The sequence below is a fragment of the Haemaphysalis longicornis genome, unplaced genomic scaffold (genome assembly GCF_048455015.1).
Source record: "Haemaphysalis longicornis isolate Haplotype H1 unplaced genomic scaffold, Haemaphysalis longicornis Haplotype H1 scaffold_3, whole genome shotgun sequence".
In the NCBI taxonomy this organism is placed as follows: domain Eukaryota; kingdom Metazoa; phylum Arthropoda; class Arachnida; order Ixodida; family Ixodidae; genus Haemaphysalis; species Haemaphysalis longicornis.
The window spans coordinates 150860823-150879076 of NW_027526335.1; the positions used below are offsets into that span (position 1 = coordinate 150860823).

The window sequence follows — 18254 nt, forward strand, 5'->3', positions numbered from 1 at the left end:
TTTGTCTAGGAATAGGAAGATGCGGCTTCGTACACCGTCCACCTTTTTTGCGGATGTGTTGTTTTGCTGATGGTAGTCATCTTTCAGTGCGTACATGTTTTAGAAACATGCCGAGTTTCCAGAGAAGCCAGGATGTCAGGATTCAAGTGATTATTCAGTACGTCAATGTTTTAAAAACATTCCTATTTTGATTTTTGCGCCACTCAGCTTTGCGTGATGAGCTCGTCAACTGTATTGACCAGAACTCCTTTTCGCAGCATCTGTAACGGCTTACCGACAGGGAACCTGTGATTTCTTGCATGGCTCGAAACTTTAAGACTTCCAGTTTGACATGTTGTCAAACTGTGAGACTGAAACTTGGCTTCACATACCAAGGATGTCGCATGGATGTATCACCGACCATCGAGAGACCTTGGTTATTGCTCCAGCAGCGTTCGGTGCAATACGGTTGAATAGGCGGATGGTATTTTTCGTAGATTGTCTATCTGCCTCGAGATATGGTCCGGCAGCACTTAAGTGGCAAGTACGCAGGCCAAGTATACGTAACTCTGTTGCTCCTATGGTCTGATGTATGACTAGGAAAAGATATGGTAGTTTGAGAGCCGACCAGCTTTGTGAGCAACTGCTATGCACGTTGTCTTCTCGGTGGACGAAGAGTGACATACCTTATCCCAAAACGCCTGGTTTACTTCTAGGGCATCTCGCAGTGCCATATATTCAACTTGTATGCTCTTGCACGTGAGTCGAGCGTGCCGTGACATCGTGCGTAAAGATGACAGAGCGCATATGCCGCGCTGTGGTGAGTTGCCGGGCTAACTGGATATTCGAAAGATTTTCAAAATCTATTCGGCTAAGATCGCCACAAAATACTCCATTATGAGAGCAAGACGGAGACAAATTCAGGCTGAATGGTATTGGCGATCCTTTGAAACAGCCACCAAACACAGGTCGCCAGTTGGTTTGTTACGCCAACCGGCACACGAGAGGGGGGTGTCAGTGAAATTGAAACGAGATTTTTAGCATATTCGGTTTCAGCCAGAATGGTAGTAGTTATGCTTTTTTAATTATTTCAGCGATAGGTTATCGTAAGGTTAACCAAAACAAAATTACTATATGTTCTTCCAGGTATTGTGCAACGATATGTTGGTGTACGTCTTGCTCAGGAACGCACGCCGATGTGAGGCGGATGCCGTAAAAATGAATCTCGCAAATGAATCGCCACATGGAAACTTCATCGCACGTATCCTGATGCCACAGGCTTAGCGATGACTGAAAGAACGTTATTAGAACTATAAAGATTGAATGTGGTGAGTTACGAGCGAAACACACCTGAACTTCCGGGTAGCACCTTGGGCTCTAGTATGCTGTTCAAAAATTCATATTTTTAGTGAAAAAGTACGTAAAGTAACCATGGGGCACTTACTCCAGAAGTATATGCGGTACCTCTGACAGTAAAATGCAGATCAAGCACACAGGCAGCGATGCATGTGGCGTACACGGATGTGGGCCACCACTACGGACTATGAAAGCCGGGGAAGTTTTTTCTTACATCCAAGTCTCATAGACGACATTCTCTGTAGAGGCCAGCTACTCGTGACACCGCTGGAAGTACGCAGTGTCCAGGTTTCTAAAGAGGCATTTAAAGTCTTCGACAATTACTGACTCTTTCAAATGCATGCCTCTGATGAGCACTTCTATTTATAAATAACGATGAATCCTGGCTGACACTTCGCTTTTAATATAACTGAAACCTCGTTAATTCGGATCTCAAGGGAGTGAAAAAAAAATGCCCGAGTTTTTTTTAATCTCGAATTATCGAATGAATAACAAAAACGCACATTTTCAATTCTTTTATTCCATACCTTTACATTCAGAAGTCCCTGATGCTTGTTTGTATTTTTGCGTACAGCTAAACGGAAAGGACTGGTTTCCGGGTATGCGACAATCCCTCTAGCGCAAGCTTATTGCCTTGAACATCGTAGCAAAACTCGTTTAGAACCATGAGAGCGTTTGCGGCTTCTTTTTGGTTACGATCCACCGGATGTAGCACATCGCCGGTGTCTTCTTCGTCGGATGCCTCATCGCCAATCCGAGGGCAGCGGCGATGATCTCGTCATCGGTAAACTGGCCGGTGACCGAGCACCTTAGATAGTGCACCGTTGCTGTCGACGGATGGCGAGCGATGGCGACGGATGGACCTGCGAGAAGGCGAAACGGGTCGCCGGTCGCTGTCGTACTAAAATGGCATGAAGGTGGTTGAGACGCTTACGATTCGCGCTGCGAAAACTCGTTTCAGTTGCACCGTCCTTGACTTGCGTCCATTCCGAATTAACTGTTGCCCGTAAAAGTTTGCGTCTAATTAGCGAATTTTTGTTTTGAAGGGAGAGTGATGGAATGACGAGTTATCAGAATTCCGAATTAGCGGTGGCCGAACTAGCGAGGTTCTGCCATACTTTAGTGCATTTGTTTCATGAAGTGCAGTGTCCCACGACGTTCAACCTTACAAACGACTGCAATAATGTAGGAATCGGAGACGTAAATTAGCTGGTCGTTTTGGGATATCCACCGAAGGATTTTTCAAGCATTTTATCTTTGACCGCCGTCGGCAATTGTTTAAGGCCAGATAGGTGCGTACATTGAAAAATATGCATAAAATATGACTTTTACAAATTGTACTAACTTTCTAGAAGCTAGTGGTCAGGGTGGTTGAGCATGGTTTTCGTATCCTACAATTATAGCAGTGCACAGGTGAAAAACGTTTATTTCTGTTTTTTAAAACGTGTTTACGGAAAACTTTTATGATAAACGTGCTAAACCTTACAAAAACTTTAAACTAGTGTTTTTTATCTACGACCGCACTTTCTAACCGTGAAAATAACTTGTGCGGATATTTTTGAGTGCACACACAAATCACGCTGTGCTTACATAAATGCCCCAGAGACTGCACTTCCAAATAATTCTTAAGATAGTGTTAAGTTCAGTTAGCCTTGAAGGCTAACCAGAGGAGTAGGAGCATAGATAACGCATTTTCAAGCTCACAATGTTTGTTTGCGTAATGCTGGGATAAATACTGCTCCGGTGGAGAGAAATTCTGGAATAAGCACGTGCTGCGTGTGGGCATCATTGCGTCGGGGTAGCGAAATATCGTGTAATGCCTCGAGTTCTCTATAACCGTACTGCTCACAGCGACGCGGAGGTCTGCCACGTTTTCTATTCGGTCGCTCTTTGAAATGCTTCCATTTTTCTCCAAAATCAAAACAAATCTAATATTTACAGTAATGCTTCACTCAAAGCCAAATACCTTGGCAGAATGCCTTCGCGGCTCCGCACGCAGAATACCCATTTTTATAAATGTGCTTGGCCGGTTCATGTACCAAACGCATTGGTAGTAGTACCGTCCTTGCGGACCAGCTTTTCAAGAAGTAAAAAACAATTATGTGTATCGTACAGTGAGCACAAGAGCAGAAAATTCCATGAAGGCAACTCATGCCGTTTGGTGCAACACGGTCCCCCGGACGAGTAAAAGCAGTCCCCATACGATGGTTCTTGTATATAAACAGAAACTAAACTATAGCCCAAAGTGCAGTCCGTCTACGGTTTCCAAATTCCTCTTGGGAGCAGTGCAGAAGTGGAAGAAATGGACAGCATTGCCTCCCAGACGCCTCAGATGGGCGTTCCGTAAATGTAATCAGTTTAAGTGGGTAATTCAAACCGAAGAGAGCGAAGGGCGCCAGTGCAGTATCGAGTTGTGAAGAGCAGCAGACGTTTCTGCAGCCGCCAGCGTCCGAATGGAACTACTTACATCCGGCCCCGGCGTATTAAAGTACGTACATGTTTCTGAGAGACAGAACATTACTGCTACTCCATACGGCCTTCTCAAGATGGCAAAGGCATTTCCTGTCTAACGTCGACGGCCCGGGGTCATTCCGACTAAGACGGGCAATTCGTTTTACAGCCGTCGCCGTCCGTTTCGTCGGGACACGAAAGTTTTCGCTAATAAAAGCGACCACTCGAGAAGCCGAAAACACCCGCGCTGAAGCTGCAGGGCTCAAAATGGCAGCCAGATGCGTGGGCTGTGTTGTGTACCTGGAGGAGAAGAGCTATAAATAAGTGACAGAAATAATGAATCAAATAGGTATGAAGTTGGTTCAAAAGAATGTCAGCTACCAGGAGCTTTTACGCTCGACGAGGACCAGAGAAGCCGGTGGCCTATTTTTGCTATATAGATGGGAGAACAGAGAGGCTTCCGATGATACCCAGAGCTTCCTCCCGCCGGGATTCACCAAGTTTGTGTTCGTTACAGGCGTTGTTGAAGGTTATGAACTTAACTTAGCTTTGTTGATTTCCCTTGTTTTGTTCATGTGTGTGAATGGTTTAATATTTTTGCATGGCTTATAATTCTGCACCGGAAACAGAGCCCCATAATTTTGACCGGAGCGACAGAACTGCGTCTACATCTGAAGCAATGACTATCTAAACAACCAATTATCTTTAGATAGATTCTCATTTAATCAAAGTTTAGATAGGTATCTTCAAGAACAGCTTTTTAAAAAAAACTCCCCCGCGGGAGTTTGGAAACAAAGAGTTACGAAAAGAAACTTGTGGTTTGCCGACTCGTGTCATGTATAATAGAAAATGAAGATAGAATTTCATAATTTAGTAATCAAACCCACTGCACAGGAGTGCACGCACCCTTTAGTCTGCCAGTGATTCCAAAAATACGAAGATGCACGTAACCGCGAAATTTTAACCCAACTCCCGTTTCGTTTGGAAGAGCGACAGAGGATAGCAGGAAAATGAACATACCGAGACGGGTGAGGAAAAAGAGAAATCAGCTGAGTCGGCGATAGATAATTCTACGGCCTTTGTATTTATGTATGCGTTAATGAAAAGCGGCCCTCGTTTACTGAAATCGACGTGAGCTGATCTCAGCTGACAGATGAAAGCGCATATGAACTGAACGGTGGGTTTTGGCGCAGTTTTTTTCTTTTTTATGCGATTGTTTATGTAGCAACAGATCAGCATGTTATCAGGAACTTGTGAAAATACCTGTCCTTGTACAATCATCTGAAGTAGCATAACATCCGCATATCGCGCGCTGTCTTATTGAAGACCAAGTGGCTTCTAAAAGGTTTTGTCACAATTCAGACTGTGTAGCGTTAAATGATGGTTTATGCATCCCCAACAGGCTAACGCGAATTTGTACTTGCCGCTACGCTGTCAGGGCCACCACTTCTAGTATACGGGACTGGGGACATTGCGAAGCGACAGGCGCGATTTATGTTATTGCAAAGACTGCTGCTTGTTTGTTTCACCTTTTTTAAGTGCGAATGCACTTTATAAGCGACCCCAAACCATCCACCGCCGGCGGCGGCGGCGGCGGCGTCGGCGTCCGCAGTGTTCCTCTATATTTAAAAAAAAGAAACAGCATCCGGCGCCAGGTTTCGATCCGAGGACTTTGCGGCCGCAGCGCGACGCTATACCGACCAAGCCACGGACGCGACGCTGATGTCAGTGTTAGTGACGCGCCTTATATCTTTAACGCATTCAAACTACGTCGTCAGCGGCGTGCGTTGGCGACTCAGCGGCGTTATAGCGGCTTGATAACTGCGTGGTGTACACGTGATACTACAAACCCGATGGAAGAGATGGAAGAGAAGGCGGCGAGGCGGTGGGCTGCGGGGGCCGAGCGCAAGCGCCGCAAGCGGGCCGACAACCGTGCATTCGCACTTTCACATTCTCCCCCTCGGGGAAATGCGGGGGAATTTTTTCCTTTTTGTTTCCTCCTTTCTTTTGTCGGCGTGTTTATTGTACGCTGTACACTGGTGAAAAATTGAACATGTTAGTTGTATTTTATGTTGGGGGGGGGGGGAAGGGAGGGGGGGAGCAAGTCAAGCTGATTCACGGCTTGGCTGGAGCGGAGGCGTGCGCGCGTGCGTTGGTATCAACACAGCGTGCGCCGCCGCTCTGGCCCGGCCGTGAATGATTGCACAGCTTTTTTTCCTTGCCTCCCCATCTCCAAGGATGGAAAATAAAGGAAATATTATTACTTAGATGCGGACAACAGTTTATTGGTCAAGGAGTCCAGGATTGCTTCAAGCAATAAAAATCAGGCACTATAGAAAGAACAAATGTAGAACGTTTAGGAGCATACATTTTGAAGCAAGCTTGATCATGCCGGCAAAGGACTGGGAAGCACAGATAATGAAGAGCTCAATTAAAAAGGAGAATTTACATTAACGGTACACTTAGCCCTCATGAGGTGATCGTTCTTTTGAAAGTGTGTGGCCATCTCAGCCTCTCGTACACTCCTTTGCATGCGGAATTCCCGTCCACTCTGGATTCAGAGCACGCGCACAAGCTTGAGGCCGGCTTGAGGGTTCAAATAAAAACTCAAATTTTTCTTCTCGATCCTTCCGTCGCTCCGAACTAATAAAACAGTGTGCCCTTTCCCGCCGTTACATCCTGTATATCGTTTTACATACACAAAGCAACGCCAGCTGTGGCTGAATATTTTTGATCATGGCCGCGGTTCCTATCGACAAATAATTGCCTTATTCTATTTTTTCAATGAGATGGAATAACACATAGAATAAAATAAACATATAAATTAAACACAGAGCCTTAACCTGCGCTGCTGCAAAAAAATAAATCAATAAATGCGGTGTTTGTGTTCATCTTGGGCAGGGTCCGAAAAGAGGTCTGTTCAGGAATTAGTTTAAAGGCACTAATTTATTTTTGCAACACCTTGTTTATGTCAGTGCCATGAAGAGCTGCTGCGACGTGTCTGTGGGGTTATTGATTGCTCAAAAATCTTCTGTTACTTATTTTCTATGTTTTGCAGACAGGGACAGCCGCTACTTTATGCTGCCGACTGGTGAGCTGGTGGTGCGAGACATGTCGCCTTCGGAGGCGTTCCGCAGCTACCGCTGCCAAGTACGGAACTCTCTCACTGCGCAGAGCCACATCAGTGCCACAGCGGGGAAAATAGTTGTGACAGGTGAGTGCTTGCTGTTGTAGTGATGGAAGTTGAAGGGAGATAGTTACGTCATTATTTTTCTCAAAAACGGGCGTCCGTACTGGCACGAATCCACCGTTATTAAAACGTGGTTGACTTCTTACTGTCGGGCTCAGAAGTGCCACACAACGCTGTGCACGTGCGTTAATACGTTACAAAGGCGCCATACTCGAAATAGACGCATGAAGATCAAAATACTAAAGAGGCCTGATATGAGTGTGACTTCACGATGAATCAAATCAGGTCTGCTTTCTCTTTAAGGCGCCTGCAAAAAACAAAATATTATAAACCACCCAACAAGGTTAGGGGAGAGCTCACTTCAGTGACGCCGAAGTTACTATCGACAGGAAGTATCAGCTAATTGAACTCTATTTATCGAGCATTTCCTTGGTTGATTGGTTCATTGATCAATATTTGTTGTTCATTGCACAAAAATTGATTTCAGTAGCTTCTTGTGTTCTCTTAGTTGTAATTCCCAAGGCCGGCCTGCTGGACGCGTTCCCTTGGCAGCGCCATGAACACCTCACACTGGGAACCAGCGTACTGATTACGTGACGCCCACCTCTGTGCGGTATATTCACATCAAATGCACTCGCACGATCTTCACTCAGGGCCATCGACACTTAGCAATTCTATCGGCCATTTAGATTTTTTCGCTGAACAGCGCAGCCTGGCCCTTGTTAAAAACAACGCATTTTTTAACCATCGTCGGCGGTTTCATGCGGACAAAGACTTTCCCAGACTTTCATCTTCCCTGGACGCCGGGAATCAATTTCTTACGGCTGCGTCGTGTATACATTCTGGGGCTGCCTGTGCCAGGCTACTCTTCTTCCCTTTCGTCTTCACCAAAGTCATAGAAGACAGGCTTCCACTCTCCATTTACCCGGCGCTACAAGGGCTTTACCTACATTTAGGTTGTGGGGACATTTTCGACAATTAGTAGCAGATCTACACTTCGAAAAGCTCGTCCACGTTTTGTGGGATCGCCACTGCTTTCTAGACCCTGCCCATTGCCTCCCAGGTGCGTAAATCGCTACCGTTCCAGCGGTTCTTATGGCACTTGTATGCCAGTCACATTGACTGCTTCCGCCATCGTTAGGGCTTCCTTTGCGAAGTGCTACTCTTCGAGCCCTTGAGAGCTCAATTTGACAAGAACACCCTGCAGTCTTCTTATGTGCACAATGTTCCCACCAAGCTCAAAATTGCGACTTACACTTAGTATCACCTGGCCGTCCACGTGACTACTGTACCGTGGCATATGGAACGATGCGCTTTCTAAAATTGTAGCGTCCCCGTTATCTCTGAAAGTACCACATCCGGTTATCGTAAGCACCTTCCCATCAGCTTTCTCGGTGGCGGTAGGTGGGAGGGGCTCCGGAGTTTAACCTCTAAAGCAGGTTCTGATTCCTAACAAGTAGCTACCAGGGCCGCTGACACCTACTTGCCATGCGTCATTGCCTCAATACGCAGAACCAGTGCTAAATGTGCTGCCCTGATCCTATTCTAATGCTCTGGTCTTGACCTCTGCACCGTACTCCACGGTAGACAGCTGCGCACCCTAGCTCCTTAACCTCAAACATCTCGTTGCGTACACCTTGCAACCTGTCTCTTGCAGGTCACTCTCTAAAACATCCTTGCCGCAATTCTTGAAGCGTTTAAGGTACTCCACTTTCCCCTAGTCTTGTTGCGATGCTTGATGCTCGCAAAGCCTCACATTCGACCGTATCGTCCGCGCATCCGCAGGGTTGCAGCTAACAAGGAATTGTATGCCAACGAGGTCACGATGTCTTGACGGCTGCACAGACCCTGATGTTTTCCGAAATCATCTGAATAAAAATAGGACGGCATCAGCAGTTCTCCACTTCTCATAGTTTTGGAGTGTTCAACGTTCCTATGAGCGTGCTTGCAAGTTCAGCGTGTGTACAGTGAGGTCTAGTCACCTATCGATGCAGCGGGTGCGTGCTTTGATTCCACTTTCGCCGTAGCCTGCATTCAGAGGTGCCACGCTTCCAGCGACCACGACAAAGCTGACCCCTTTAGACGTTTCACGGCCAATATACCTGGATCCCTCGGACTACGGAGCAAAATCTCACGGGGAATAATACACGATTCATGAAACCGCGGCTTGCCTTCATCGCTCTGCCTTTAACTTCACACAGCTCCGCATCACGTGGCTACGAACAATAATTACGTGTGCCCATATACCCAGACGACATCATGTCAAAACTAACCCTTCCGGACGTAATTAGCCTTCCCGGAGTTCCCCGTCGCCAATCATCGTGGTGGTTTATCTGCTACCGCCATCCGTTACGGGAAGCCTAGCATGACTCTGTGAGCCATCCTAACTATATATAATCCAGGTAGGCTTGCTTAGGGAGCTCACCTGATATTGGATTTTCTATGGCTGCTATGAGTTCATCTCAACAATGGGCTTCCTAGCCGGTTCCTCAGTGAGCCCATCGATGCAGTGGCGTGGTCGGCCTTTCCAGAAGCGGTTAACCCGTCGTAGCCCCAAACGAGTACTCCAGCATCCTTTGCACCATCCGCTCCTACACAGTCATCACTGCAAGAGTCCAGGACCATTTGTCGGAAGCGGGGCTTAGTGTGTGGACTTGGTTAACTTCGTACGTAGGCTGTGGATACGTTTCAGCGGTACCCGTAGTGACCTCTTCATAGGGGCGTGTCATGATTTTTTTGCGCATTTAATGTCAAAGTTAAAGATGGTTTCCACAGCTACATCATCATTGCTAGGAGGCAGCACGCAGCATGCGCGGTTGTCACCTACACGGACCGCGACATTCCGCTTCCAGTACTGTTCATAAGCGGCAGTTCCTGCGCGGCGCGGAGCGTCGGTTAAACAAAATGATGGGTAGCATCCTTCATATAGTGTAGCCTAAAGATGCCAGACCACGTATTTGAAGATGAATGCGTTGAATTGATCTCGATAACACTTTCAGTAACACTCACTATGACTAAACAAAGGCGTCCATTGTTTACTAAGCAGACAACAGGATGTGCTGAATGGACAACGCTTACGAGGCAGAAAACGCCCACTATCATCCGGTATTCTCGACGGCTGGTTGCTTTTTCGGGCTTCTAGACATTTGCAAAAGACCAGCCGAAAATAACCTCGAGGAAATAGACACACATTTCGCAACTGCTCGGAAACTTCGATTATCCCCTTAATAACCTTTTGCCAATACAAATACACCTATAGGCAAAGGCGTTCCGGCGGTATGTTTTGTTTTAGATGTCGGGAACTAAAACACAGACATGTACTTCCCGCGAATATCAAAGATATTACCAGCGCGGCCATCACGGCCGTGACAGCTTGTTCCATAAAACACACGCACACACACACACACAGGATGCCGAAAAGGCGATAGGATCATACCCGCTTAAGAGCGCGGGGACTTGCTTTTCTGGCCGAAGAAAGGGTCCGTAGGGGAATTAAAAGATTGGTGAGATGCTGCGCACTTCAGCTATGTCGAACAACCACGGGCGACTACCCAAATCTGATGGTAAATCCCCGTAAAACGTGTTTTACAATAAAAACATATTCCTGATACGAAATTATTTGTTCTCAAAGTTTAGAGACATTCAAGGGAAGACATTTTTCTTTCTGGGATAGAGCCTTTCTGCCTCGTTCTAACATGCACCGCTTTACCTTATGGAGCATCTCCCCTCTACGTCTCCAAAGACCGCATAAGTCTTTCTCTTTTCTTTTTCTGCTGGTGAGGAACACAGGGCTTCTCTCGGCACCCATTTATCCGGCTAATTCTCCCATGGCATTCATCTACAGAACCACTACATTGTGCCTCGGGAGGAAATATTGGCGCACAGCGGTACGCACCTGCTCCTTATATAGGGCTCCATACCACAAGCAAAGATTTCTTATCGTTCCCAGCTTCCACCAGACGTTCTCGCAAAATAAGAACGGCCCCGGGCGAGCACCGAACAAAGGTGCTCACTATAGTTTTTCTCCTGATGCGTTGTCGAGGAAGAGCCGGCATAGGCACCGAGAAAAGAATGTCGTTGAGCCAGCGAGCCCTCCCTTTGTTTCGCCTTTGGGATGAATGTTTTGTCTTTTTTATCGCACGTGGGGTGGTCGTAAGGATATGAATAGGCTTCCATCCCAAAGCGGAAACTATATTCGCGAGAAAGATAGGGACAGAATCGAGCAGTCTATGGGTTAGTGGATACCAAACAGATATCCTGCGAAAAGAAGTTTGCGTTAGAAGGTGGGTGATTTGTGGATGGGATCGAAATCTTAAGTGAGGCATAACGAGGAGGCTGGTAACTTGTGGGTACCTTAACACTATTCCCTATTGGCTATCTTTTTCTGCCAGTATGGGATGTACCCCAATCAACAAAGGACCTCCTGATTGGATTCGGGGTAAGAAATACAAATAAAAAACCAGAGGCTTCAGAAGTCTTTCGATTGGGATTGGGGGTTCAAGAGTATCGATGATGATGATCATGAAAATTATGGTTATCTTGATGTTGTGAGTCCCGTGTGTTTATGTTGCTTTTGGCAATGCCACCTGTATGACATTACCTGATACAGGCGGAGTTGCCTCTACTCTCCCGCCTAGAGGGGCTGTGGAAACCTTTGTTGGCCGGTTTCAGTAACAGTCTGGCGTTGGTAACAAAACTGGTCAAGGTAGGGCACCGCAGCGCCTGAAGAGGCCTATAAAAAGACACAGGTGGGTTTTTCTTTAATGTGGGGTAATTAATCTGTTTATTTATGGCGTTTTCCTTAGTTTTTAGTATTCCGTACTTATTTCAGGCCTAGCACCCCCAGCACTTTGCATATGAGTAACGTGCGCCTATGAGGCGCAATTAGATAGACATTAGCTTCATAACGCGAGGTAACCATGTTCTATCCGTACCAGAGGAAACGGTTGTCTTTTTTAAGCCTCTGTTAGGGTGCGTGGCGCCATGACCCAGTACGAGCTACGACGACAAGCCAGACCCCCCGAGTTCTTCCCACTTAAAAATAGCGACAGAGAGTAGTTGCGGCAGAGAAGGACTAAGGGCTTGCAAGGCGTGCAGGCGTTTGATTCGCCCGAGCAGCACGTTTCAAAATGAGAGGGGAGGACATCACTAAGTGTCGCCAACACTGCTGTCCTTCTGAACCTTTGAGGAACACGGTAGCGATTGTCTACAAAAACGTGTGAGGCATTGCGCTATCTTCCCCCTTACTCCTTCCCCCCTCTAGGGTCGCAGTTGGAAGAGTGGCAAACATTCGCGTCGTGTCATTAAACTTGTCTGAAACACCGCCTCCGGCCGCATAGAAGCCGAATCGCTGAACACTTTGGAAGGCATCCCATGTTAGTTTCTCTTCAAAGTTCTTTAAGAAGAACCGCGGTGTTTCCGTTTGTACTCCTGCGGCTCTCCTCGCCGGAAATTATTTAACGGGCCCTCTTCTGGAGACCCATCTTCCTTCCAACAGGAGTATTGATTTTTTCTTCTACTTATGGTTCTTCGCCTTACGCTTCCTGCCGGCATTGTCGATAAAGTGCGCCATGAGAGCCCGAGCGAGGATCAATAAGACGAGCGTTTTGTATTAGCGTTGTGTGCCCTTTGGTATAATTGTTACCAAGCAAAGTGTAAATGAAGCAATAATAGGTGCTGCACACTTGATTGCCGTCTTTAGTTTCCTAAGTCCTGGCAACGGTTAACATCGTGATGGTTTAAATGCCTTCGTTTTCGAGCAGCGTTCTTAAAGGAGCCATGAAGAGAAAATACGACTTCGTTTAATTTGAAAGAACTAGGATTCAGTATCTCACTCAGCTCCATTACAGCCACAAAAGATGTTTTTAAACGAAAAAAAAAGCAAAAAGTATTTAAAAACTTTCAAATTTTGCGCCACAGTGACGTGTTATGAGAAAGAATGACGTCCTACGGGCCAACAATAAAACATACTTTTCAGTGCGTTAACTGCACGTTAGCATTCAAGTGATGCGGTCAAATGGAACTAGAGGCCCCATTACAGACTTCCAATCATGTGTCGTCGCGACAGGTCAGTTAGGCGGCCGCCAATCGCACAAACAAGGTTCTGTGACGTCATAGAAAAGTTGCGGGAAATTGGCTAGGGGGTCGCGACTGCTTCACACGTTTCCTTTAATACCTCCGTTATTTGTTCGAAGATTGCGATGATATGGGTATCATTGTTATAGGGACTAAGCAGTCTTTCTAATAAAACCAACTTGTATTTTGTCTTCATGGCTCCTTTAAAGCAACACCGCGCTGGGGGCCGCAGTCGTCGATGTTTAGTGCCTTCTGGGAGTTGATAAATCGCCGAGATGGTCTTCAGCGTTTGCATCTGTTGTAAATGGGCATGGCGCGTGCGCCGGCGCGTGCGGGTGTGTGCGTACGTGCGCGCGCTGGTTTGTCAGTGTGTGCGCGTTTGTCTGAGCTCTGCGTACAGAATTTAGCGCATTGAAAAAATCGGTACGAAGAAGTAAATGTCCCGCCCGCGCTGTAAAGCGAACCCGAATGAAAGCCATACAGGAACTATATACTCAGGCATTGCGCCTAAGTACTGATTATTAAATTTGAATATAAATAACTATGAGATAGCTGCAGTGGCTGGACACCCCAGTTAGCACAAACACTTATCACTGTGTTACGAGTCGAATGGGTCCAGTTACACAAGCTGTAACGATTCATCGCTGCTGGTCTTCTTGAACACTTGTCATTTTTAAATTCAGGGAGGCATTTCAATGGCTTATTAAGGTCGAGAGGCCTTCTGCGCAGAGATCCAATGCTCTTGCAGCTCGTTAGTGTAGACATATGCAAGCAGGACGGGCAGGCCTTGGAAATAGCTTTTGTTATCACTTTGCAAAGGAACGAAGATGGCGAGGTTAAAAAATCGCTATTACTAGTAAGAGGAGAATGACAAATCACTCGAGTACTGGTACCATTCCTCCCAGATTCTTGAGAATTTTCGCCGGCCTCTTTTCCCCTGTGATTCGAGTGGACAGGCACCGATGGTTTAAGTCTTTCACGCTGCAAGGTCCTTTGCTTTGTTTTATCTTGGAACTCCCAGGATCGATTGTCATGCCAGATGGAGCACTTTTGTTCCTTGACAACGAAAGGCAGCTCCAGGAAAGCTGCGCTTCATCTTGATCAATCGTGCCCCCAAGGCTTGAGAGCGGCTGGCTTTCGCGGATCCGTTCCTGTAAAAGGACCCGGCCATACCTCGCCATTTTTGTCTTACGGTCTTTGTGCGTTTTTTAGCCAGGCATAAGGCTCTTGGGGCCAGGCGTTTGCTACCCCACTGATACATTAGTTTTGCTTTTAAGTTCGTGATTTTCGTTGGGGGCTTCAGCCTGACGTTCCCCTCTTTCCTTAAAAAATATACATGAAAGCTTTAAAGCCTCATACGCGTGACTGGAGTTGCCATCTTAGCCAACGTCTTCCCCGGGCCAGCAGTGTTGTAGAATCGTGAGGAAAAAGACAGGTATGAACGTTCAGATAAACATGCAGTGTACGGCTAGATAGATATGTGAGCCATCGAGTCTTCTGTGCGATATCTGTAAGCATAATTCTGTAAATTGCATCCGAATGATTAAAACCTACCGAGAATGCTTGCGGAATGAAAACATATGGGTGTAGATCGAGAAAAAAAAACCCAGGGAATGGTTTACAGCAATAATCCATTTTTATTTCAAACAGGCAAAACATAAAGCGGTACTATACATTGCTTGATCGAACTGCCAACCCTACTTGATGATAAGAGTGGTCGAGTGTATAATAGTAACCATACATTTAGCGCAGGATCCCACTAATAGTGGGAAGGTGTCAGTAGCTGTTTGCCTCGAGTACCTGCAATGCATAAAGACATACTTTATTCCTTCCTGCTGGCGTCATATAAACATGACAAGAAGATTTCCAAAAAACGTGAAGGTTCCCTTGAGAGAGGCAAGTGGGAAACGTTGCGAAACGTTGGGAAACACGCCACAGTTGACATTTTTATCTCTCATAAAATCAATTGTGCAAGAGACTGGGTAACTTACCGTTACAATGAAGTCGCGCCTTTGATGGAAGAAAGTATGCTGACTACGATAAGCTTTGCTAATCAGAATCAGCTTCTGGACGTTCAAGAGAAATGGACAAATGTACCTATTGAGTAGGTAGGTCTGCAAAGCAATGTGTTAAAAATCCACTGGAAAAACATTATTACTGCTAAATTCTTATCACGCGTTACACAAATTTCCTCGTACAGATCCCTTTGTTACAGTTGCGTAACAGCTGTATTCTAGACTTTGAGAAGGGGTTGGGAAAATTAGAAATAAATTTTGCGTTCATTGGCGAGTGCATTTCTTTTGAATTTTCTTAGTTTTGTCATTCTTCGGTGTCCTTCAACACACGGAAATACAAGTTCTGCAGTAGGGGCACTGTACTTTCTTCACATATTTTATTTCACGACATATTTCGCGTGTACATTTTTAAAATTTTTCCCGTGTATTCAGTCCTCATTTTATTTTGAAATATATTCTCTAATAGCCAGCTCAGTATTGTAGATAATTTGCTTTTTTCGTATCATTAAAGGACCCTACCCCTTTTTTTGAGTTCGGTTTCGGAATTTTACAGTTTTGCCTTTTAAATGGTTGCACGTTTCGTGTAAAAATTTGTATGGCAATATTTTTAGCCAGGTTGAGTTAACGGAGCCAAAAAATGGGCAGATGGCATGGGTTGTTTGTAGATATTGTTGTCAATATGTGATTGCTTCAAAAGATATCACTTTTGCTTGGAGAATGGCTTATATACCGCTACAACATCTGAACAAAGTTTTAGAGGAAGATCTTAGTGCCACTTTCACAGGGCTCTTTGATGAGACCAGATCCGTTTTCGAAGGGACATTCAGGTTTAAGTATGTGCAAGCCGATCCCTTCCATTACGATGCAGAACTTCAAATAAACGTAGTTATGGGCTGCTCTCCGGACCTAAGCCGGAATTCTAGCGGTAAAGACCGCGATGCCGTAACCATTGGGCCTAAGACGACGAATAGCATGCCTTTTATAGCTGTTATGACATGTGCGCCAGTGTTCAAGCCTAGTCAGTGCCCGGCGCTAAGTGTAGCAGCTGTAACGGGCTGCACTGACTTCGCAACAAAATGTCGCGTTTTCAAAACATCCTCCACAATCCGCACACATCCACTGAAAGAAATTGGCCGAAGACGGTAACACGTTCCCGCAAACGGTAATGACTGTTCGGAAGCAATTCATCGTCAGGTTCTCCTTTGCCTTATTCATGTGAGGTTAGAACCTGACAAAGTGTGAACTTATTTTCTCTCGAAGTCGAGACGGTCACGAGATATTCAAGCTCTGGGGCGTAAATTCCGATTTACCCGACGTGTGCAGCGGGAACAGCACGCTCTAACTCAATCCCATATACTCGTCAAAAGGATTGGGCAGGAGCAATGACTGCTGAGTGAGTAAAACACTTTAATAAAACGAGAGGTCATGATACCCTGGAAGAACAGTAAGGGTGACGGAGAAAGGGGAGGTTGCAATTTATACAATAGCACTGTTCCACACTAGACAAAGCTAGAAAAAGTCGCCGACAGCACTCATCTGCACGACACTGCCTGGAGAAAATGAAGTGCGGTTTCGACGAGTTTTTACTGCATCGCTTCCCAACGGACCCGGAGTTGAGATATACGCCGTTGATAAAGCGCAACAACTTTGTACCAACGACCAACTTCATGGTTTGTTCGGTCCACTTCTTGGACGGCAAGAAGGTGGGGCAAAATCTATTTATCACACGGAAAACTGCGACAGGGGCGACACAACGGAACCCCCTGAAATGTTAGAAGTAACTGTATCCTTTAAAATACAACATTGCTTGATTGAATAATTGATTGATTATGAGGTTTATTTCGCCTACGCTCCAAAGGCGACGAGGCGCGCCGAAGTGGAGGGCTCCGGATTAATTTTGACCACCTGGGGATCATTAACGCACGCCGAAATATTGAACACAGGGGCAATATTTGACCACCATCATAAATGAGCACAAACCTGCCCTGGGGCTCCCAGAATTTCTATACGTTCTGCCTATTTTACTAGGACAAATGTGCTAGAAATGTGTTACAACAATCAGTAATGGAGTGAAATGTATTACCTGCAGCTGCCGTCACATCAATCCTGCAGCGATTTTGCACATGCAATATTATCTGTGCAGAATTTTTTTGTTTGTTGGTTATGCCCTATTATTTGTAGCATATTGTTCGTCTGTAGTAGGGTGCTAGATCTGTTTTGTACTGTCCTGAACGTCGTGTTAAGCCATGCTTAAGGAACTCCATACAGCTCTGTACAGTTTGCGAATTTTTCTTCTATTTTGTGTACGCGTGTTTTCATTATAATTTACCACGTTCACGTAGGTTTACCTCAAGAACGTTTTGTGCCGGTTCTGCTTGGCCTTCTCAAGACCGCAGTATGTTGTCATTGAATAAATATGCCGGGATTCATTAAATCCCGGACGGTGCGTGGATGTCTGCGCCGCGCGTTCTATTCAGGGAAGCGTCGGCATAGATGACAGCTTCGTGGCCTGCCTTGTCATCTGCAGGAGGTTGAACGTATTGTCCAAATACTTTTTGTTTATAGCTCTGGATCTGGCGCCGACGTGGAATTCCGACAGAGGGGCGCTCACACGCAAGGATTGCTTTCGGAGAATTGGTGCTGTCACTATTTATGTGGTCCAATTTATCGACTCTCTTTTTTTGTGGCGAATGGTCCAGATGATATTAGAAGCATTGTTGATCTTTTCAATGTGATTAGTGAGAGGCGCAAGAGTAACTGCTTCGTGAAGAATATCTACCCGGGGGAACGTGGGAAAGCTGCTCATCTCAAGAAGTAGGGGCCGATTCATCTTGTGGAGAGAATTTACATCTGACTATCGTACTCATAAACCGGAAAGCCGTAGGTGAAGCGACCATGTGCCCGGGCACAGGCGTGAATGATGCAGGCTGTTTGGTGGTGCCCGGCATAATAATAAGATGCACTGTTTTAAGTGATCGCAACTGCTGGCGAGGACGCCCAGCAGTCTAAAAAGTCCATTGTAAGATTCCAGTAGCGTGTCCCCCGCTCAAAGGGAGATTTATTGTTGCTTATTTGTGCCTCCTTTACCGTCAACGCTGAGCAGTTCGTCTTTGACTAGGGCAACTGTAAATGGAAGTGAGGAAGAGTATGTTCTAAGCTTAGGATTGTTGCTTGGAAAGTTTTTTTAT

At 45.9% G+C, this 18254-nt stretch overlaps 1 protein-coding gene across 1 annotated transcript in view; it reads left to right on the forward strand.

Moving 5' to 3' along the window:
- The window catches only part of LOC144175475 (cell adhesion molecule Dscam1-like), a 185688-nt gene that overhangs the window by 77072 nt on the left and 90362 nt on the right, over nucleotides 1-18254 (forward strand). The window contains exon 6 of the mRNA XM_077704563.1: nucleotides 6845-7000. Within this exon, the coding sequence (XP_077560689.1) occupies nucleotides 6845-7000 (156 nt within the window). The remainder of the gene's footprint in view (nucleotides 1-6844; nucleotides 7001-18254) is intronic.